The sequence below is a fragment of the Panicum virgatum genome, chromosome 1N (assembly GCF_016808335.1).
Source record: "Panicum virgatum strain AP13 chromosome 1N, P.virgatum_v5, whole genome shotgun sequence".
NCBI classification, from domain to species: Eukaryota; Viridiplantae; Streptophyta; class Magnoliopsida; order Poales; family Poaceae; genus Panicum; species Panicum virgatum.
In genome coordinates, this window is record NC_053145.1 from 61,108,257 (window position 1) to 61,131,326 (window position 23,070).

Consider the following 23,070-nt stretch of genomic DNA (forward strand, 5'->3'; position numbering starts at 1 on the left):
GATTTTGAGGTCATGCACTACGGCTGCAAATTCTAAATCATGTGTTGGATAATTCTGCTCATGAGGCCTGAGTTGGCGGGAAGCATATGCAACTACTTTCCCATCTTGCATAAGGACACACCCTAAACCTTGTCGGGATGCATCACAATAGACGACAAAGTCCCGATGGATATCCGGTAGGGTCAGCACTGGGGCGGTCGTCAACCTTTTCTTCAATTCTTGGAAGCTCCTTTCACAGGACTCTGTCTAAACAAACGTCTTTTTCTTCTTAAGCAGCTCCGTCATGGGCCGGGCGATTTTGGAGAATCCTTCAATAAATCTCCGATAATACCCAGCTAAACCAAGGAAGCTTCTGATTTCACTAACATTGGTTTGCTGCTGCCAATTGGAAACTGCCTCAACTGTCTCGGGGTCGACTGCTACTCCTTCTGCGGTCAGAATATGACCAAGAAAGTCTACTTTCTCGAGCCAAAATTCACACTTGCTGAACTTGGCGTATAGCTTATGTGCTCTTAGCTTTTCCAGGACCACTCTAAGGTGTTGCTCATGCTCTTCAGCACTTTTGGAGTAGATGAGTATGTCGTCAATAAAGACTACGACAAACTTATCCAACTCGTCCATAAATACCTTGTTCATGAGGTTCATGAAATAAGCAGGTGCATTAGTGAGTCCAAATGACATCACAGAAAACTCAAACTGCCCATAACGGGTGACAAAAGCTTTCTTCGGGATGTCACTTTCCTTAATCTTGAGCTGGTGATATCCTGATCTCAGATCAATCTTGGAGAAGTACTTGGCTCCTTTTAGCTGATCGAAGAGATCATCAATTCTGGGGAGAGGATACTTATTTTTGATGGTAACCTCATTTAGTGCCCGATAATCTACACACATCCTCATACTCCCATCATTCTTCTTGACAAATAGGACTGGGGCTCCCCATGGGGATGAACTGGGTCTGATAAAACCATTTTGTTGTAACTCTTCTAGTTGTTTTTTCAGCTCTGCTAATTCTGGGGCTGCCATCCTATAGGGTCTCTTGGCTATGGGAGAGGTCCCTGGGACAAGGTCAATGGAGAACTCTATGTCCCGGTCTGGTGGCATTCCAGGGAGTTCGTCGGGGAAAACATCGGGGTATTCATTCACAACTGGAACTCCTTCTAAGGATCTCACTTCCATACTGAAAACCATTGGGTCTGGTCCACTTCCCCGTGTATGGCAGGTTACTTGTATCCCATCTGAGTTGGTTAGGTGTACTACCTTATCAGCACAACCTATGAGGCCATTGTGTAGGCTTAACCAGTCCATTCCAAGGATCACATCTATTCCTTTAGACTTAAGTACTATTAGATCGGCTAGAAATTCTACCCCACTTAAATTGATCCTTACCCGTAAACAACCCAGTTGGCATTTGATGTCACCTCCGGGCATCCGGGTTAATAGGGGTGTTTTTAGTAGTACTATAGGTATTTTATGTTTATCCACAAAGCTTGATGATATGAATGAGTGTGATGCTCTAGAATCAAATAATACTGTTGCCAGAGTTGAGCTGACTAGAAACTCACCAAGTACCACTCCTTGTGCACCCTGAGCCTCTTGCGCGTTGATGTGGTTGACGCGGGCTCGTCCATAAGGCTGCTGGCTGTTGTTGTTGCCCTTGTTGTTGCTGCCGACGGGGACACGGTTGGCTCCGGATACAGGTGGACTAGGCCCATTCACCGAGTTGGAGAAGGCTGATGCAGCAGGCTTGTTTTTGGCATATGGACAGTTGGCAATGTAATGCCCTGTCTCACGGCAGTTGAAACAGGCTCTAGCATTATTGTTGTTGATGGTGACTTGGCTGGCATTGTTCTGCGGGGCTCTCATAGTGTTCTGGTTCCTGAACTGTGTGTTAGGGGCCTGGGGGCCTGTCACTTGGGACTGAGTCCTATACTGCATTGGAGCCTGAGATCCTGGTGTAGTATAGCTGGAGCTTCTTGGTCTCTGGAAGCGATTCTCCTGGCGGGCCTTACTTTCCAGGAACTTACGCTTGTTTTCTTTCCTTTCTTCAGCTTTGGCCCTTTCTGTGAGAATGGCCATGTTCATCAGAGTATTGAAGACCGGGTATATCTGAGGGGTAAGCAAGGTCTGGAGTTCTAGGCTTAATCCCTTCTTGAACATGTCTTGCTTCTTTTCATCCTTATCCACTTCCTCTAGTGCATAGCGGGCAAGTTCCATGAACTGGTAGGTGTATTCTTCCACAGACATGCTCCCTTGCTGCAGTGCACGGAACTCATCCGCCTTGCGCTTCATGGTGGCTGCAGGGATATGGTAGCGGCGGAACTCTTTCACAAATTCGTTCCAAGTGATGGTGGTGGCATCTTCAGCAGAGGCACAGTAATTCTCCCACCAAGCTAAGGCAGTTCCTGTGAGTTGGTGAGCTGCCAGAAGAACTTTGTCTCGGTCTTGGCATTCGAATGACTCGAGCTTCCTTTTGATCACGTGAAGCCAGTCATCTGCCTCCAAGGGGTTGCTGGATCCGGCAAAGGTGGGTGACTTTGTTCTCAAGAAAGCTGTCGGCTTGTCATTCATGGTCTGCTCTCGTGGCCGCTTATTGATGATGGCATTGGCCAGGGCTTCCAGTATGAGGGTCTGATTGTTTATCGCCTGTGCCAGGTCCCCAACAGGTGGTGGTGGTGGCAGTGGCAGTGACAATTCTCCTTAGTTTCCTCCTCCGTTCTGGCTCACTTCTTGTTCTCCCTGAGGAGGGTTCTGCCCATGCTCATTTTACGGTCCTCCTGCGCCAGGGGCTGCAGAGTTTCGACTGTGGGAGGCCCTTGAACCGTGTCGGGAAGCCATCTGTAGATTGGATAGAGTCTTTGTGAGACTTGGATTAGGATTACGTGATGTTTAAGTTATTTATTTCATATTTTCGAAAAGTCAGAATCCACCTCCTGCCGAAAGCACACCAACTAACAACAAACACAAAGACTAGCAAGCAACAAGCACAAACAACTTCATTACTGCAAGGTGGGGTACAACACTGGGGTAAGGCCAAAACGCGTACTACACGTCCGGGTACACAACTCCAAAAGAGGAAGGGGTACAACTCTAATTTCGGACCACACGGCTTCATCCCTTGACGGTCACTAGCACTTAGGCAGACTCATTGGCTTGAGTGGGTTCTCCCCTTGGAAGAGAACTCACATCCTCCAGGGGAATGAGCAGTCCTTGCTCACCGTTCTCAAGGCCTTCGTTTTCCAGGGGTTGCTCGGCAGCTTCTCCTTCAACGGCGGTAGTAGGCCCTTCAGGATTCTCGGGTGGGGCTAGTGGGGTCCAAAAAAGTGGTCCACATCCCATGATGGGTGTACCAAGTAGGACATGGGTTTCTCCAATTGCCGGGACTGGCATTCCACTTCTGGTCCATTCATGTATACGTAGGTCCCGGGCCTGCCTCAGGCTCTCTTGGGCAACCGCTTCACTACTAACCGCGGCTGCGGCTCTTGCCTTGGCTTGAGCCACCCGAATTTGATGCATCCTTATCGCGAGCTCTGCTTGCTCAGCCCGATGGGTTTGCTCCCTCAGAATGCTGGCTTGCTCGTCAAAGAGCTGATCCAAGGATGCTAGGTAAGTAGCCACTTGGTACAGGGGTCCTCTTCATGGCGGCGCCGTTCCAGGCTTCTCATGCGAGCCTCCCAAACTGGGGTTCTGATGGCCGGATGAAAGATCCTCATTGGTGTGGGGGCGAGATGTTCCTCGAAAATCCAGCACGGATAACGGAGCGCCTTCCTGATGACCAAGGGATAGGTGTCTCGATTCCTAAACCCGGTGGTGGTCACTCGCCATGGCTGGATGTCGGGGTAGCGGTCACTTTTGGCGATGACCAGGATCACCCGGCAGCGGAGAGTACCATGGTGTTCGTACTCCCTGCTGTAGTACCTTGGGCGTTCCGAAACACCAAGACTCTCTAGGGCATTGATCAAAAGGCTGGGGAGGCCAGGTGTAGCTTGGCAAATGCCCTGGGTCCTTCCTTCCTCAGCCATCTGAAAACAAAGGTAGGGTGAACAAACTTTGCATAAATACTTGAGTACAAAGGGGGTAGATGGTCTTTATTATTACAACAGAGTGGGGTACATTTTCCATGGATACATGATTATTTGGATAGTGGCTCTAGCCTAGGTGTGCTACTCTTCTATCATGGGGAATCTTCCTCGATCTGGATAGGGCGCTTCTTTGGTGGAAGACATTGTTCATCTTCAGTCTGAGTACCCCTATCCCAATGGGTTTCTTTGGGTTCTTCTTCTTCTAACCATCCACCTGCTCCTCTGTGAGCCTCGTGGTCTTGCCATTAGTCTTGGCGAGCGGCTAGGGAATACTCGGCTCGTACGGCTCTTGTCCGTTGTTCCTCCATTTCTTGGGTTGTCTTTTCAGCCCTGTGGATTTGGTGCTTCAGTTGTGCCGCCTGTTCGTGGTCGAGCTCATCCAGGCCGATGAGGTAGATGGATAGGTGGGAGACCGTATCTTCTAGGTCTTCTTATTCTCTCCCAAATCCTTTCATCCGGGCAATCCATGAGCGTCCTCTTCCTCCAGCAGGCGGGAAAAATCCCATAGGAGTCCGCTGAAGATGATGCTTGTAGACCACACGCAGACGTCGCAGGGCTTTTCGGGCGGCCTTTCGGTAGGTATCTGGGAAGCGAAAGCCAGTGGTGGAGATGAACCAGGGGTCCACATCAGGGTAGCGGGTGCTTTTTCCCACGAAGATCATCATGTCGCACCGAAGAGTGCCCCTGGAGTCGTACTCCAGGTAGATGTACTCCGGTGTGTCCACAATTCTGACGCGTTCCAGGCTGAGTAGCAATAACTTAGGGAGGCCAGGCTCTGCAAAGCAGATTCCGTTACTCCATCCGTTGTCAGCCATCTGGAACAGGCAAGAGTCAGTGGTGAGTGTTTGTGTGGGAAAAAGGCTTAAGCAAGGAAAGTTCTAATGTGGAAAGGCTCAGAAAAAGGGTTGCGATCCTAGGGTCACGTCTTACGGCCAACCTACGGCTCTGATACCACCTGAAGCGTCCCCTCATAAAAGGTGACGTAAATGTGATACAAATATCAGTCCCAGGAGGTTGATACACATTTATTACATCAGATGGTACATCACCGTACAAACCTCCGAGGAGACGGACACTCGATACAAATGATAATAAGAAGTAAAAAGGCTACAGTGATACACCAAAGCACGACCCATATGGGATCCAGCTCGGGCTCAGAGTATCGCGCCAGCAGAATCATCTTGCAGAGGGCCAACACCACAGGCAAGGTTGGGGTTCGGACGCAACCTCTACTCGACGTCTTCAACAACAAAGTCCGGATCTTCTTCAGAAGAAAAACCACAAATATATATCAGGTGAGTACAAAAGTACTCAACAAGTCCAACCCCATCCACGGAGGGGGTAACACAGATATGCGCAGGATAAATCAAGGATAGGGCTGAGGTTTATTTGCGGTAAAGCTAGATTTTACACATGCAGGGGTTTAGTTTTGAAAAAGGTTTTCTTAAAGCAGTTTCTCACTTAACCGAATAATGAATGGGGTTGATCCTACACAAAGGATCCAAGTTTAAATTCTACCGGACTCCCCATCCGCAGTAGCTCACGGCACAACTGCCGGACACCTTCCAAAAACAACTCACGCCATAAAAACATCCCTCCCAAAAGTCTAGTCGTGTGACCAAACCGTAACTCGTTCAATACCGTGAGCACGGCTATTCGAATAGGTTTTACACTCTTCAGAGGTGTGCAACTTTACCCACAAGTGGGGTACCACAGCACGATCACCTTAGTGTCGGTGCAGATCCCATCAAAGCCATTACCCACCCTAGCTAGACCTGACTAACCAACACGGGCTCTACCAAGGGGCCATTGACCTGACACCAAGGTTTAACCAGGGCATAAGTCACCATGACCTTATCCCTTCTCCTTGGTCACCCGTTGCTCTCAGCTCTCCTGATGGCTATCAAACTAACTAGTGGGGTTTATGCTAAGCCGTTGCCACATACAACGGTCGAGTGGTTCGCACGATAGTTGAGTTAGGCAAGATGACACATCAACTCGGTCCTTAATTGTGATAGGATGGATATCTCCCAACCTTCTTGCTCTACCACAACAGTACGAGCCTCCGACGCATGACAATCCTCCCAGGGAATGTCGTTCATCCATCCCATCTTAACATTTTATTCTTTATAACCCAACTTCCCTTTTCTTCATACTCACGCATTTTCCTTTTATAAAGCATGTTGTAACCATTTTTTAGTGTAATAAAACGAGTACCGGGTCCTAAGCTGCGCTTTAGCAGCGATTAGCATCCATAAAGAATAAATCATATATAGATGTTAATCTAGGTGGTCAAGGAATGGTTATAACAAATCAAGGGGTGGCTATCCAACCATGTTTTAGCAGTTAAACATATGCAATTTTGTAAAATAGGCCAATAGGTTGTGTTTATAAAACTAGGTCGAAATATGCAATCAAAGGATGAGATTGAACTTGCCGTCTTCAAAGCCTTCCGGGAGGTCCTGATCGAGGTCCTGTCCTTCGGGTTCGGGGTCGCGGTACTGGTCCTCGGCCTCTTGCTCGTGGTACTACTCGTCGACGGATTCTCCCTCGTTCACACCGTGATCTACGGAGCACACAAACAAACACACAATAAAGAAAAAGAAATAAAGGTTTTATCGTTGAGCTCGAATAGGAAGAAATTAAGATATGGAGATAGGAGTAATATTTTTGGGTGGTTTTCCAATGGCATGGCTGAAATTATGTTAGAAATGACGTGGTAAAGTTTCGGGGCAAACGGAGGATTTTTGGCGCATGAAATGATGAGTCGAAGGAGTGGTTAGGGGTTAAACGGGGGTTCAAGGGCTTCTTTGTAATTATTTTTGAGAGTGGAAGAACTTGATTATAATTTCTGAAAATATTTGTGTTACTTCGGAAAGGGACAGGGGTCTATTTGAAATTATGTTTATATGGTGGACGGGCTAATTCCTGAAATGGAATTAGGGAGGGGCTTCTTTGTAAATTCTCTGGGAGAGAAAAGGACTTAGTTGGAATTTCAGAAAATATCCGAACTATTCTGAAAAGGGGCAGGGGCTTATCCATAATTATTTTGTGTAGTGGAAGGGTTCATTTTCTAAATAGAGAGAACATGGGGGGTTTATTTGGAAAAATAACATAGAGAAGGGGGGTTCTTTACAGAAAATAGGAAAAGGACGAGGGGGCTCAGGGCAAATTGCCCTTCTTTTTCCTCGTGACCGAAATAGAGGAAGGGGGGCGGCGTACGACGGCTCCTGGCCGGCGGCCCCTGGGCCACGGCGGCGGCCGGGAGTTGCGGGGAAACGGAGAGGAGGCCGAGGGGGTTCCATCCCCCTGCTCACCTCGGGCGGAGATGGAGCGAGGAGGCCGGGCTACGGCGGCGGGCGGCGGCCGGTTTTGCCTTGCGCGGCGGCGGCGCTGTGGGCAAGGGGAGGAGGCGTGTGGCGGTGGAGGGGGTTGCGGCGGCTGGGGAGTGCGCGGAGGGGGTCTATTTATAGGCCGGCGAGGCGAGAGGGGGGGCGTGCATGATGGCCGGCGGGGACAGCGAGCTCGGCGGCCATTAATGGTGTGGGGGCGGCTTCGACGTCGCGGAGCGGCGCGGATGCGACGGCGAGGCGACGGTGAGGCGATGGGGCATGCAGGGAAGGACGTGCAAGTGGAGGGGGCGGCGCAAGGGGGTACGGCGGCGGCCAATGGCGGGTCGACGAGCGGCGGCCGTGCTCGGCTCGGCCACGCGGCACGGGGGCCCTCGCCGCGGGCGCTTGCGTGCCGAGGTGGCAAGTGGGTACGGCTGCGTAGCGGAGACCGGACGGGGCAGGGGCACTGGTGGGGGGAGGCGGCGTCCAGGGGAGGCGCGGCGTGCAGGGGAGGCTCGGCGCAGAGAAGGAGAGGGGGAGGGAGAAGAAAGGAAGAAGGAAAAAGAGAAAAAGAAAAGGGAAAAAAGAAAAAGAAAAGGGGGAGATAGAAAGAGAGAGAGAAGTGCCGGCGGAATTCGCGGCGACGGTCGGTCGGGAGCGCGATGACAGTCGCGAGCGGCGGCAGCTTCGGTGGGAAGCGACGCACGCAGAAAGAGGAAGAACAGCGAGATGCGATGGTGATTGGTACGGGTATCGGAACGGCGGATCGCCGGGAAAGATTTCGAGACATTGGGAGTTTGGACAGAAAAAGATTTTGAGGCGATTCGAGCTCAACGAAGAAAAAGATTTTGAAAATTATTTTTAGCGAGTGATTTATTTTGGTGAATTTTCCGGGATGTCACACTAAACCCTGTCGCGATCAGTCGCCATGGCTGGATGTCGGGGTAGCGGTCACTTCTGGTGATGACCAGGATCACTCTGCAGTGGAGGATATCATGGTGCTCGTACTCCCTGCTGTAGTACCTTGGGCATTCCGTAACGCCAAGGCTCTCCAGGGCATTGATCAAAAGGCTGGGGAAGCCAGGTGTAGCTTGGCAAATGCCTTGGGTCCATTCTTCCTCAGCCATCTGAAAAACAAAGATAGAGTGAACAAGCATTGCACAAATACTTGGGTACAAATGGGATAGATGGTCCTAATGTGGAAGGGCTTGGAAAAAGGGTCTTGATCATAGGGGTCACGTCCTACGGCCAACGTACGGCTCTGATACCACATGAAGCGTCCCCTCATAAGAGAAGACTTAAATGTGATACAAATATTAGTCATAGGAGGCTGATAACACATTTATTACATCAGATGGTACATCACCGTACAACTCTACGCGGTAATGGGCAGTGCAATGCCACTATCGCGAGGATAACAACTAAAACCCACACAATGATATTAACTACGAAGAGGTCATCAGACTCTTGCACCATACGGAGCTCCTGCGGTGACCCTATCCACAGGCAAGGTTGGGTGCAGAATAGAACCCCTACTCAACATCCTCGGGAACAAAGTCTGGATCTTCCTCTGTAAAAATTATGTAAGGGGTGAGTACAAACGTACTCAGCAAGTCCAACCACACCCACGGAGGGGGTATAAACAGAATACATGCACATGGTAAATCAAGGATGAGGCTAGGGTTTAATTTGCGGAAAGCTAATTTTTATGCATGGGTTCATTTGAAAAGATTTTTCTTAAAGCGATTCTTTTGTAACCGAGTGGGGTTGATCCACACAGTATCCAAGTTTTAAATTGCTACCGGACTCCTCGTCCGCCGTAGCACACGGCACAGCAGCCGGACACTTTTCCAAAACCACTCACGCCAACCCATTCATTCCCTGAAGAAACAATAGTTGTGTGACCAAACCATAACTCGCCCAGTACCGTGGGTACGGCTATTCGAATAGATTTTAACTCTGCAGAGGTGTGCAACTTTACCCACAAGCGGGGTACCACAGCACGATCACCTTAGTGTCGGTGCAGATCCCAACAAAGCCATTACCCACCTTAGCTAGACCTGACTAGCCACCACGGGATTCACCAAGAGGCCACTTACCTATCTCCGAGGTTTAGCCGGGGCATAAGTCACACAGATCTTACCCCTTCTCCTTAGTCACCCGTTGCTCTCATCTCTCCTGATGTCTATCAGACTAACTAGTGGGGTTTATGCTAAGCCGTTGCCACATACAACAGTCGAGTGGTTTGCACGATAGTGGAGTTAGGCAAGATGACACATCAACTCGGTCCTTAGTTGTGACAAGATGGATATCTCCCAACCTCGCTCAACCACACAGGTACGAGCACACCTTTTGGCAATTCGCACAGAAGTGCCATCCATCTCATCTTTCTTTTGTTTCCAAAAGTTCCACATTTTCTCTTCCCACACACTCACACATTTTCCTTTTTGTAAAACAAGTTCTACCGTATTCAAGGTCCTAAACGTTCTAGCGGCGATTAACATCCAAATAGAATAAATCATATTCAGACGTTAATCTAGGTGGTCAAGGAATGGTTATAACAAATCAAGGGGTGGCTATCCAACCGGGTTTTAGCAGCAAAACGACATGCAATTTTGAAAACAGGCCAATAGGTTGTGTTTATAAAACTGGGACAAAATATGCATTAAAGGATGGGATTGAACTTTCCGTTCTCAAAGCCTTCCGGGAAGTCCGGATCGAGGTACTATCCTTTGGGTTCGGGGTCGCACACTTGCTCCCGGTACTGCTCGTCAATGGGTTCTCCCTCGTTCACACCGTGATCTACGACGCACACAAACAAATACACAATAAAGATTTTATCGTTGAGCTCGAATCGGAAACAATTAATACATAGGGGGCGCCGGCGGCGGCCTTGCCGGCGGCCTCGGGGCACGACGGCGCTCAGGAAGAGGGGAAAAGGGAGAGGGGGGGTCTGTGGGGTCGATTCCCGGCCGCAGCTCGGGCAGAGGTGGAGCGAGGCGGCCGGGCCACGACGGCAGGCGGGCGGCGATGGCCCTGGGCCGGCATCCTGGAGGCGCGGCGGCAGTCAAGGAGAGGGGGAAAAGCGAGAGGGGACCAAGAGGGTGCTACCCCCTACCTTGGCTCGGGCTGGGGCGCAGCAAGGAGGGCTGCCCACGGCGGCGGGCGGAGGTGGGGCAGAGGAGCTCCGGTAGCGGCGCTGCAGAGCTAGGGTGGAGGCGAGCGGCGGCTGAGGTGGTTGTGGTGGTGAGAGGCTGCGCGAGGGGCCTATTTATAGGCGGGGTAAGGCGGTGGAGGAGGGGAGCCGCAATGGTGGCCGGTCGGAGAGCTCGGCGGGGCGCCTTTAATGGCGTGGGGGCGAGCTCGGCTGCTTGCCGGTGTCGCGGAGCGGCGCGAGTGTCGATGGCATCGGCGTGCAGGGGAGGACAAGCACGTGGAGGAGGGGCCGGCTGCAGTGCTCAGCGTCGGGCCCTGCTCGCGAGCAGTGCGGCTCGGCGTCGCCGAGACGGGCGCGAGCGGCGAGGCGGGCACAGGAAGGCGGTGGCGGTGCTGATCGACGGGCGACGCGGCGAGCATCGGGGTCGCGTAGAATGCGTACTGCACATAGGGCGCGCGCGCGGCGTGTGGACAGGCGATGGGACGAGTCGGCGAGCGGCGCGGCCGCGTGGTGCGCGTGGGCAGGGGCGCGTGCGTGGGCAGGGGCGTGCGCGTGGGCAGTGGGAGGAGGCGGCGCCGAGCGGGGCAGTGCGCAGGAGAGCACGGCAGAGAGGAGGGTGGAAGGAGAGAGAGAAGGAGGGAAAAAGGAAAAAAGAAAAGGGAAAAAGGAAAAGAAAAAGAAAAAGAAAGAGAAAGGGAGAGAGAAAAAGAGAAAGAGAGCCGCGGCGGGATTCTCGGCGGTGACCACGGGATAGGACGAGCACGCGCGCTGGTCGGCGACACGCAGCACGTTGTGCGGAACGAGGGAAAGAAAGAGATGGGACGGCGATTGATTTCGGTGTCGGACGGCGAAACGCGGGGAAGGACTTTGGGAGATTAGAAGCTGGGACGAAGAGGGAATGATTTGAGCTCATCGATGAAAATGAATTTTTGAAAATCATTTTTAGCGCGCGATTTATTTTGATAAATTTTTCGGGATGTTACACTTTTTCATAAAATATTTATGCAAGAACACAGCTACTACGATCATCGGCATTGGGAATTTTTAGAAAAATGTTTGAAGTCCTACCCTTCGCTTGAAAGCATGCAGAACCGGAGTTCAAGCCTCGGCAGATGACTTCAGTCACTTATGCGTGGACTCCACACATCAGTGACTGAAGTCACCTCTGCAGCTAGTGCACCGGAACTGGTTCCCGACTAGCTGGCTACCAACTCTCGAGCTGAACCATGGAGCTGCAAGCTCATCTGCGTATTGGGAATTTTTCCGATTCCATTATTCTTCTTGCTACGGTAGTAGTGGTGTACTACCACTAACACATAGGGAAATTTCTGATTTTGATCATATTTCTTGGAAGAGAGTAGTACCTTGATATAGTTGATCGATAATATTGGAGCACTATCACTATTTCATTAAAATGTTGGGAAATTCCTGATTACGTTCATTGGTTTGGTGAGGAGTCTTGGCTAACTTCATCATTCTCAAAATTCGTTAGCCATCCTCTTAGATGTTTTAAACTTTCCATTGATGTAGCATGTAGGGTGTGCCTTGTGCATGTGTGTCCATACAGAGCTTTTGACACAACTCCATTCGGAATTGGACCTCAATCTATTATCTTATTACTTGGCTAATAATAGAGTTTCCACGTTCGCTCTCAAGGTCTAGAAATTCCGACGTTAATCGAAAAAAATTAAAATTACCAACCACTGCCTTTACGAAGAAATTAACCTAAAATACCCATATACATGTTTATAAATTACTCACCAGTGCCATTAGCATATATTTCTATTTATAAATATAAATCTATCTATCGTTCTGTATATCAAACTACACATCGTGCATACCTATAGGATACAAGCCACATGAACAATTAACATGTTTCAACACACATATATCTTATTATATTATTAAAATTCTAAATGCACCTTCACGATTATATTATTAATAGTTAAAATAAACAAAGATAATTCTAGATTTTGCACTATTTTATACTACCACCTGGCATGCAGTCATCAAGATGAGAGTGTGATCAAAGTTGTGCCATCAATAAGGATCACAGAGTTGGAAGCTAAGAGCAAGGGTAAACACCGCGCCGCAAGCTTCTTCATCCTCCGTGGATCTGGAGACTATCCATCACCTATTGTCTACTGGTGATGTCTGAATGTGCATGTCTGCAGGCCTAATGCAAGCACAAGGCCACTGCACGTCCAACCTAACCCATTTTCGCAATCCTCCTGCATCCCTGCCCTTGGCGAGGGAGGGTCCTTGACATTACTCCAAATATTTGTTGCCGACATTGCTACAATACACTACCCCACCCACAATTAACACTACAAGCTCAAAAAAATTAACACCACAAACAGATCAGGAACCAGGACAATATCGATCAGACCATGATAGGTATAGTAAGCTCAGCTTGAACATGAACATAGATTGCTGAAATTCTGAATGAAATCTTGTGCTCTGCACTATGGAGATTTATTGGCTTCCAAAAAGCAAGAAACTTGGATCGATTGTTCTCCAGCAGAAACTAGGCCATAGAAAGAGAGGCATGGCGCCATGCTACAGACGATAGAATTAAACATAGTAGCAACAGACGACCAAGAGGATCATAAAGTAGGGAAGCTAGCAAAAAAACAACTGACTAGTCAGTTGAACTGAGCAGTGAGCAGCATTACTATAAGGTCTGGCAGATAAGAAACATGTTACTACTACTGCTAGCGAATGGTAGTAGCTAAGATTGAGGAGATGGGCAGTCGTGACAGAATTAGGGTTGTGCGCTTGCCATGCGGCCACATCACTAACAAAGAAAAATGTAGGCAAAAAGACTAAAGGAGGCACCACTGTCCTAGCAGTAGAGAAGCACTCTTGATTACTGAAGTAATTAGCATGTGATGAGAAATATTTAAGTTTATGAATAATAATTAAATACAAAATACAAAATATATTTAAAACATCAATCCTAGCCGTGCAAATGCGCGAGTCACCTCACTAGTTCATCTAGTAGGGATGCGAGTCAAGACAAAGGCCTTGTTTGTTTCCCCATTCTATTCCATTCTACAAAAGAATTTCGGATGCATGGTGTACTAAATGAAGTCTATTTGCAAAATCTTTTCAGAGATGGGTGTAATTTTTTGCGATGAATTTAATGACGGTAATTAATCGATGATTTGCTATAGTGATGCTACAGTAACTATCATCTAATCGCGCGGTCAAATGCCTCATTAGATTCTTCAGGGTCACTAGCGCGGGGTTCTGAAGTTGGTTTTGTAAACTATCTTTGTTTGGCCTCATTAGATTCTTCAGGGTCACTAGCGCGGGGGTTCTGAAGTTGGTTTGTAAACTGTCTTTGTTTGACACCGTAGTTAGCGGTCAAAATATCATCATTCACTAGCACAGCACAAATCAAACGGGCCCAAACATATAAGGCGTCACTACATTCAGAAATAAGGGTACATGTGATGTTACGACTTACGAGACGCTTAAAACTAATAACAAAATTTCCCAGGCATGAAATTTTAGGGGTTCACACCTCACAAAAGAACTATTAGGCTGTGCATGCACGTGTTAACATATATCGCTAATCCGGCTGTAGATTCTTCCCTGAAACTTATCTTTGCCTTTATGAACAAATGACATGAGTACAAGACCAGGTGTAAAGATCTGCAGAGAATACGACGTGGCAACGCACCACCCACGTACTCCACACAAGCGTCCAAGAGTTCACCGCCGGTGTGACTTGGCACACATCTCAACCACACGCCCGGATCCAACAACAAAAAAGCGGAAACAAACGAAACCTGATCCTAACCGATTTTGGGCCGTCCGATTGCCCGATCCGACGGCTGGAGCCTCCCGCAATCTCTCCTCATCCTATCCATCCACTCCCACTTCACTAGTTCACTACTACCCGTGCTACGCTGAGCTCGCAGCAGCTCACACTCAGGCACGTCGAGCTCAAACGAAAGATCCCCCCCCCCCCCCCCCCCCCTTTCCGAGGCGCTTGGCCAGGCCGAAGCCAAGAGTCCCCGCAACAATGACTTCCCTCTCCTCCGCCGTGGCATTGCCGTCCTCGTGCCGGGCCCGTCCGGCGGGCGGCTGCCGGCGGGCGCGGCTGCTGGTGACGCGGGCCGCGGCGTCGAGTCCCAAGCTGCCGAACGGGCGGCGGCTGCGGGTGGCGGTGGTGGGGGGCGGCCCCGCGGGCGGCGCCGCGGCGGAGGCGCTGGCCAAGGGCGGCGTGGAGACGGTGCTCATCGAGCGGAAGATGGACAACTGCAAGCCCTGCGGCGGGGCCATCCCGCTGTGCATGGTGTCGGAGTTCGACCTGCCGCTGGACCTCGTGGACCGCAAGGTGAGGAAGATGAAGATGATTTCGCCGTCCAACGTCGCCGTCGACATCGGCCGCACGCTCGCGCCGCACGAGTACATCGGCATGGTCAGGCGCGAGGTGCTCGACGCCTACCTTCGCTCGCGGGCCCAGTCCGCCGGCGCGGAAGTCGTCAATGGCCTCTTCCTAAGGTATGCATGCATCGAAATCCAAGCAGCAAGATTTTTTTAGATGAACTGAGGTGAATGATATTCATGCACTGAGCCACTGACATTGGCAGCATCAAAGCTTCATGAAAAATAACAGGACGTGCTCGCTTTGGTAACTAATAGTACAAGTTTTTGGTCTTAATTTGTGCATGCATATGATTTCTTCAAAAGAAAATTTTGCATGCATGTCATTTTAGGGAGTCAATTTGTGCATGCATGCGTGTTCAGACCCTCAAATTACTAGTATTACTATCACAATTTTTAGGAAATTCTATTCGAATTGAATGAATCAAAAGAACACATGGAAAATGGATCTGCATGCTGCAGAATTTGTGCTAGAAATCCAACCCCGAAACCTCTGAATGTCAGTGCCTGTTTGAAAGTAGCATGCAGGTCAATGAGCAGTGATTGATCAAATTGCATGTTGTGCTCAGGTACGAGGCGCCCAAGGAACCGAACGGCTCATACGTGGTGCACTACAACCACTACGACAGCAGCAACGGCAAGGCCGGCGGCGAGAAGCGGTCGTTGGAGGTGGACGCGATCGTGGGCGCGGACGGCGCCAACTCCCGCGTGGCCAAGGACATGGGCGCCGGCGACTACGAGTACGCCATCGCGTTCCAGGAGCGCGTCAAGATCCCCGACGACAAGATGGCGTACTACGAGGAGCGCGCCGAGATGTACGTCGGCGACGACGTCTCGCCCGACTTCTACGGCTGGGTGTTCCCCAAGTGCGACCACGTCGCCGTCGGCACCGGCACCGTCACGCACAAGGCCGACATCAAGAAGTTCCAGGCCGCCACGCGCCTCCGCGCCAAGGACAAGATCGAGGGCGGCAGGATCATCCGCGTCGAGGCGCACCCCATCCCCGAGCACCCAAGGCCCAAGAGGTAGCACTAATGAACTTCAGCACAGGCAGGCCACGAGCCAAGATTTGCTTTGCTTTTGTTCGTCCGGCCGGCATGAAGATGACACGGATCCATGCCATGGCCATGGCAGGGTGGCCGGGCGTGTGACGCTGGTGGGCGACGCGGCGGGGTACGTGACCAAGTGCTCCGGCGAGGGCATCTACTTCGCGGCGAAGAGCGGGCGGATGTGCGCGGAGGCGATCGTGGCCGGCTCCGCCAACGGGACGCGGATGGTGGAGGAGAGCGACATGCGCAAGTACCTGGCGGAGTTCGACCGGCTCTACTGGCCGACCTACAAGGTGCTCGACATCCTGCAGAAGGTGTTCTACCGCTCCAACGCGGCGCGGGAGGCGTTCGTGGAGATGTGCGCCGACGACTACGTGCAGAAGATGACCTTCGACAGCTACCTCTACAAGCGCGTCGTGCCGGGCAACCCGCTCGACGACATCAAGCTCGCCGTCAACACCATCGGCAGCCTCGTCAGGGCCACCGCGCTGCGCCGGGAGATGGAGAAGGTCACCTTGTGAGCCGCCGGATGCGACGTCGCCGCCGTCGAGCTGCCATTCACATGAGGTGTTCGAGCGCAGCTGATCGGTGTATTAGTAGAGATTCGCGGCTGATCAAGGGCGCAAATTTAGACTAACGGGCGTAGGCACGGAGAGGAAAAGACAGGTTGTGTAAGTTGAGCAAGTCAAGTGCTTTCTGCTTCTATTGGTCTCGACCCTGCCCTGTTCTTCTTGTAAAACAGAGCATCTGGTGATGTTGAGAACTCAGAGCAGTTCAATTGGATCACTGGAGACGATGATAAACTTCGACGTGAATGGATGTATCATACATAAAACTAAAACTCTGCTTTGATTACTGTATGCTGTCACACAACTCTTGTTCCACGACGAACTTCTCTTCTACGATATAAGGTTTATATCCTGGATACAAGGAAATGGAAATCTCCGGCGATCTGTCGAGCCAAAGCCCGCCGCCGCCAAGGTTTTGCCGGTGACTCCCAAATCGGGTTTTGCCTCATCCCCGGGTTCCAGCTTAAGTATTACAAGCACTTCCTGTGCTCGCCCGTTACATGGGCCCCCATTACGCATGCCAGTCCGGCCCAGTTACAAATGTGTTTGGCTTCCTGGCCCTGGTACCGCGCCTGATCTCCCGGCCTTGGTCATCAGCATGCAGACGCCCAGGTGATGTCGTGACATCCTCCCTTCCTTGAAACACGGCTTGTCCGCAAGCCGTGGCCGTCGGCAGTCGTGGTTGGATGGAGTCTTCATCTTCCCAGGTAGCCCGTTCTGGTGGTAGGTGACTCCATTTGATAAGCAGCTGAGAGATGACACAATTGTTCTTGGTCCTCAGGCGACGATCCAACACGAGTTCAGGTACCTGGACAGACTGAACATCTGAAGGAAAAGGCATTATCGGGTGAGAAGGGGTACCGACAGCTTTCTTAAGAAGAGATACATGAAAGACCGGATGAATAGAACTGTCAGCAGGTAGCTTGAGTTTATAAGCCACAGAGCCAATCTTGCTGAGGATTTCAAAGGGGCCAAAATATCTGAATGAAAGTTTGTTGCTGGCACGATGAGCAACCGATGTCTGCACATACGGTTGAAGTTTCAGCCAGACCTGTTCACCCACTGCAAAGGATCGTTCCGAGCGTGATTTATCTGCTTGGTATTTCATTCTTTGTTGAGCTCTGAGGAGTTGTTGTAATAGATTGATCATGTCTTGACGGTCTCTAAGCCAAGTAGCTAGATCAGGAACAGCACATGCATCGACTCCCTCAATGCCAAAATGCCTACGTGGATGGCCATAAAGTACTTCAAAAGGGGACTTGTTGAGAGCTGAGTGGAACCAGAACTCGGCCAATGCCAGCCAATCAGACCACTTGGTTGGACAATTCTGGATAAAGCACCTGAGATAAGCCTCCACACTTTGGTTCACCCTCTCTGTTTGACCATCACTTTGAGGATGATATGCAGAACTCATATGGAGGTCAATACCAGAAAGTTTGAAGAGTTCCTGCCAGAGTTGACTCGTGAAGATTTTATCTCTATCTGAGACAATGGCTTGGGGTATACCGTGAAGTTTGTAAACATGTTCCATGTACAACTTAGCAATCTTAAGAGCAGAAAATGGATGGGCCAGTCTGATAAAATGAGAATACTTGGAAAATTTATCAACCACTACCATGATGCAATTGTAAGTAGCTGAGGTTGGGAGACCCTCAATAAAGTCCATGGTAACCACCTGCCAAGCATGATCAGGGACTGGCAAAGGTTGTAGAAGACCAGGGTAAGCTACCTTTTCTGTTTTTGCCTGCTGACAAACAGTGCAACTGGCTACAAACTCCTGAATTTGTCTCTTCATGATAGGCTAATAAAACAACTTCTTAATTCTGATATGGGTCACCAGGACACCAGAGTGGCCACCAATAGGACTAGAATGCAGAGCTTGCATCACTTGCTTTTGAAAACTGGGACTGTGTCCTAGCCAGATTCTCCCCTTGTATCTGATCACACCTTGAACTAAGGAAAAATGATTGGACTTTGAGCTAAGTTTTAACTCAGTAAGTAATTGTGCAGCCTGAGGGTAGTGAAGGTAACTGTCCTGTAAGTCAGCCAACCAGATGGGCTGAGCAGTAGACAAAGAATAGAGTTCCATAGTAGAGTGATGAGACAGCCGAGATAAAGCATCTGCGACATTGTTGATTGACCCTTTTTTTATAACAGATTTGTATTGCAATCCCATGAGTTTAGTCAAAGCTTTCTGTTGCCAGTAAGAATTCAACCTTTGATCATCCAGGTGCACAAGACTTCTCTGGTCAGTCTGAATAACAGATGGAGCAGGTTGCAAATATGACCTCCAATGGTCTACTGCCATAAGAATATCCAAACTTTCCTTTTCATAGGTAGACAATCCCTGATTTTTTGGACCCAAGGCTCTACTCATATATGCAATGGGGTGGCCTTCCTATTGTAAGACTGCTCCAATGCCTTTATCAGAAGCATCAGTTTCTACAGTGAATTTTTTCTCGAAGTTTAGTAAAGCAAGCACAGGTGCAGATGTTAGAGCTGCCTTAAGAGCTTGGAAAGCTTGTTCAGTCAAACTGGTCCAGACAAACTGTTGTCCCTTTTTGAGCAAATCTATCAAGGGTTTGGCCAACATCCCAAAATGATGTACAAACCTTCTATAATAACCAGCTAAGCTAAGAAATCCCCTTAGTTCCTTTACTGAAGTTGTTGTGGGTCAATTCTGCACATCCTGAATTTTGCTGGGATCAGTGGCAACTCCTTCACCACTGATTATATGACCTAGATATTTGAGTTGTTGTTGAGCAAAAGTACACTTGGACAACCTAACCACCTAACCTTGAACTGATGGTCCTTCAGAATATAGAGAACCATTTGGATGTGCTGCAGATGTTCTTCCTGGGTTTTACTGTAAATAAGTATATCATCAATAAAAACTACCAAACATTTTCTCAGCAGGGGGCAAGAATATGATTCATTATAGCCTGAAAGGTTGCAGGTGCTCCTGTCAGTCCATAAGACATAACTTTATACTCATAGTGTCCAGAGTGGGTTTGGAATGCAGTTTTGAACTGATCTTCCATAGCTACTAGGATCTGATGAAAACCAGATCTGAGGTCCAGTGTAGTAAACCATTTAGCTCCATGGAGTTCTTCAAACAATTCTTCTACAATTGGCAAAGGAAACTTGCTCTTGATAGTATAAGCATTAAGCCTCCTGAAATCCACACATAATCTCCATTCTCCATTTTTCTTTTTGACCAGAAGCACAGGTGAGGCATAGGGACTGGAACTGTGCTGAATCATATGGTTCTTAAGGAGATGGGTGACTTGCTTCTCAATTTCGTCCTTTTGGGCTGGTGTGTACCTGTAGGGCCTGAGCCTGAAAGGTTGAGAGCCTACCATCAAAGGTATGGTGTGGTTTATGCATCTTACAGGTGGTGTGCCAGTAGGTTCAGAGAACAGATCTGAATATTTGTGTAGAAGTTGCTGAAGACCAGGAGGTAGTGCCTGCACTTGCTCAATCTCAGCAGAATCTAGAGCATTAAGCTGGACAACACACCAGACATCATTTTGCCTTATCAATGCATTCAGTTGATCCCCAGACAAAGAGAGAAGCTTAGTTGTTGTGTCAGTAAGCCCCTTCAGTTGTACCTTAACGCCATTGTAAGTAAAAGATAACCACTTCTCTGCCCAGTGGACTTGCATAGGATTAAATTGTTCAAGCCAGTCCATGCCCAAAATAGCATCATAGCACTGGAGAGGGAGGATTCTGAATGTTGTTTCAAACTGAACCCCTTGCACAAGCCAGTTACAAGTTACTTCATGAGTACATATGAGTACACTGCCATTGGCCACTTTCACTTGTAGTGGTTTCTGGAGTAACTGCCAATTGGGTAAACAGGCTGCCAACTGTTCAATAATGAAGTTGTGGGAACTTCCAGAATCAAGTAACACCACAGCCTTATGTTTTGCAAAATGAGCAGTCAGCTTGATTGTCTTACCAGCACAGGTCCCTTGTATAGCTTGGGCTGACAAAGCCATAAGGTCGTCACCAGAATCAGAGTCCTCTGGAGGAGATTCATGAGCAACATCATCTTCAGAAACCATTTGCCATAGTTCTTCTACAACATTCAGAGCTATAGATTCTGGACACTTGTGCTGAGAACCCCACTTTAAGCCACATTTGTAGCACAATCCCTTGGCCTTCCTATAAGCCATAAGGGCTGCCAGTTTGTCAGACTGAACCTTACTCTTAGGCACAGAAGAACCCCTCTTGTCAGATTGAGACAGAAATTCAGTATTCTTGTTGGGAGAAGCAATAGGAAATCCAGATTTGATCATTGATTTGGTGTCCAGAATATGATCATTTCGACGTGGCTCGAATGTTGGATGACCCAACAACACTTCTTCCTGCAAAATGGCAAGGGAACTAGCAGTATCTAGGTCTTTAGGCCTGTGTAAAAGTACTACTACCTTAATGGAGAGTTTAAGTCCATCAACAAATCTGCTAATAATGACTGTAGAACTGAAGCAAGGATCATAAGCCAATAATTGATGAACCAACTGAAGCAAGGATCATAAGCCAATAATTGATGAACCAACTCGTCAAAAGCCTCAATATACTCAACAACCGAACCCGACTGTTTAACATGAAAGAACTTCCTAATGATATGGTTATACTGATCTCTTTCAAATCTACCGGTAACAGCCTTACAGAGATCCTCCCAAGTACACTTTCTAAGATCTGCCTCTTTAGACTGCATCCAGAAAGCAGTCGAGCCCCCAAAATTCATGGTAGCTAACTTGACCCAATACTCGGTAGGAACAGAATAAACATCAAAGTAACTCTCACATTTCTTAACCCAAATCTTAGGATTACTACCGTCGAACTTAGGGAAATCAGCATGTGGAATAAAACTACCCAGACTAGAACACTGAATAGACCCAGTAGAATCGAAACCTTGAAAAGAATTGGAGTAAGATTAGTGAATCTGCCCGCACCTATGACCGGAGGTGGCACCAGGGTGGTGACAACCCCGGCACCAGCACTCCGGTGAGATAGATCATCGCCGCGGCCATTAGGCCCGGAGGTCCCTGCCACCGCCGCAGCAGTAGCAGCTCCCAGATGGGCGGAAGCGAACGCTCCAAAGTCCCCTTCCTCCGCCGATGAAAGCTTCGGAAGTTCATGGATTAAGAGATCGAACTTTTGCTTCAGCAGATAGATAGAATTCTGCAGATCCGAGACCTTGTTCTCCAGTTCAGGCTTACAACTCGTCACGGAGAGCTGCTCATCCTTGTTCTGCTGAACTGAGAGTTGCATCTCCTCAATTTTGTGGTTCGTCTCGTCGGTTTTGCGATCCACACTATCGAACCTCTTCCCAAGTTCCTCCAACTTGGCCAGGATGGTGGAGGTAGAATCTGTGGCTAGTGCCATCGCTCCCGATCGAGCCTGGAAGCAGGTAAAATGGGAGTGGACAGGATCCAGAGTCGAGAGGTGCTAGAATTCGCTCCCCTAAGTGAGCCTACTCCCTAAGCGGCGCGAGACGAATTAGGGTGGTCGACGGCGCCGGAACGGCAAACCGGCGATTTGCGGTGGCCACCACCGACTGGGAGTCGGTGGGCGGGGCGTGGTCACCGGGATCGGGAAGAACTCCGGTGAATGCAGCTCAGAATCGAAGGAAAATGCGAAGAACAGAGGTGCAAAAGCGAAACAAACCAGCGGAGTGCCGAGAATCGATAGCTCTGGTACCAATTGTCACACAACTCTTGTTCCACAACGAACTTCTCTTCTACAATATAAGGTTTATATCCTGGATACAAGGAAATGGAAATCTCCGGCTATCTATCAAGCCAAAGCCCGCCGCCGCCAAGGTTTTGCCGGTGACTCCCAAATCGGGTTTTACCTCATCCCCGGGTTCCAGCTTAAGTATTACAAGCACCTCCTGTGCTCGCCCGTTACATGGGCCCCATTACGCATGCTAGTCCGGCCCAGTTACAAATGCATTTGGCTTCCTGGCCCTGGTACCGCGCCTGATCTCCTGGTCTTGGTCATCAGCATGCAGACGCCCAGGTGACGTCGTGACATATGCCTGCAGTTTTAGCTTTCCGAACTCTGATGTGCAAGCAATATCAGAACTGTTGGGGTGTTCCCGACTTCCTGTAACAGAAAATAAAATGCCCATGCAAAATTCTTGGCAGAACAACTCTGAAATTCAGGTGCTTGCATGGCAAGAAGTGACGCGATATATATAGCAAACTTTTAGACGGTGGTTGCTTGAGCTAAACATTTAAATGAGGAACTGTACAATGGTTGAAATAAATGAGGATCATCCGTCATGCAATTTTACAATTGTTATTTTACATAGGTTGAAATAAATGAGGATCGTCCAGCAGGCCGAAATCGACAGTTGAGATATAAGAGGTACCTAAAAAAGGTAACTATAAGTACCAAAATAGGTAGGATCCAGATGGGGAAGAAAAAAAATTTGAGTGAGGAGAGCCTCCAAATCACTCGAGTGAGATTTAA

General features: G+C 49.2%; 1 protein-coding gene across 1 annotated transcript; it reads left to right on the top strand.

Annotated features, from left to right (window-relative positions):
• Positions 1-14,509: 14,509 nt before the first annotated feature.
• On the top strand, positions 14,510-16,871 carry LOC120657231 (geranylgeranyl diphosphate reductase, chloroplastic). The gene is made up of 3 exons (XM_039935513.1): positions 14,510-15,083; positions 15,536-15,991; positions 16,101-16,871. The coding sequence occupies exons 1-3, from the start codon at positions 14,602-14,604 to the stop codon at positions 16,534-16,536; spliced, it is 1,374 nt and encodes a 457-aa protein (XP_039791447.1). The 5' UTR covers positions 14,510-14,601; the 3' UTR covers positions 16,537-16,871.
• The last annotated feature ends 6,199 nt before the right edge of the window (positions 16,872-23,070 follow it).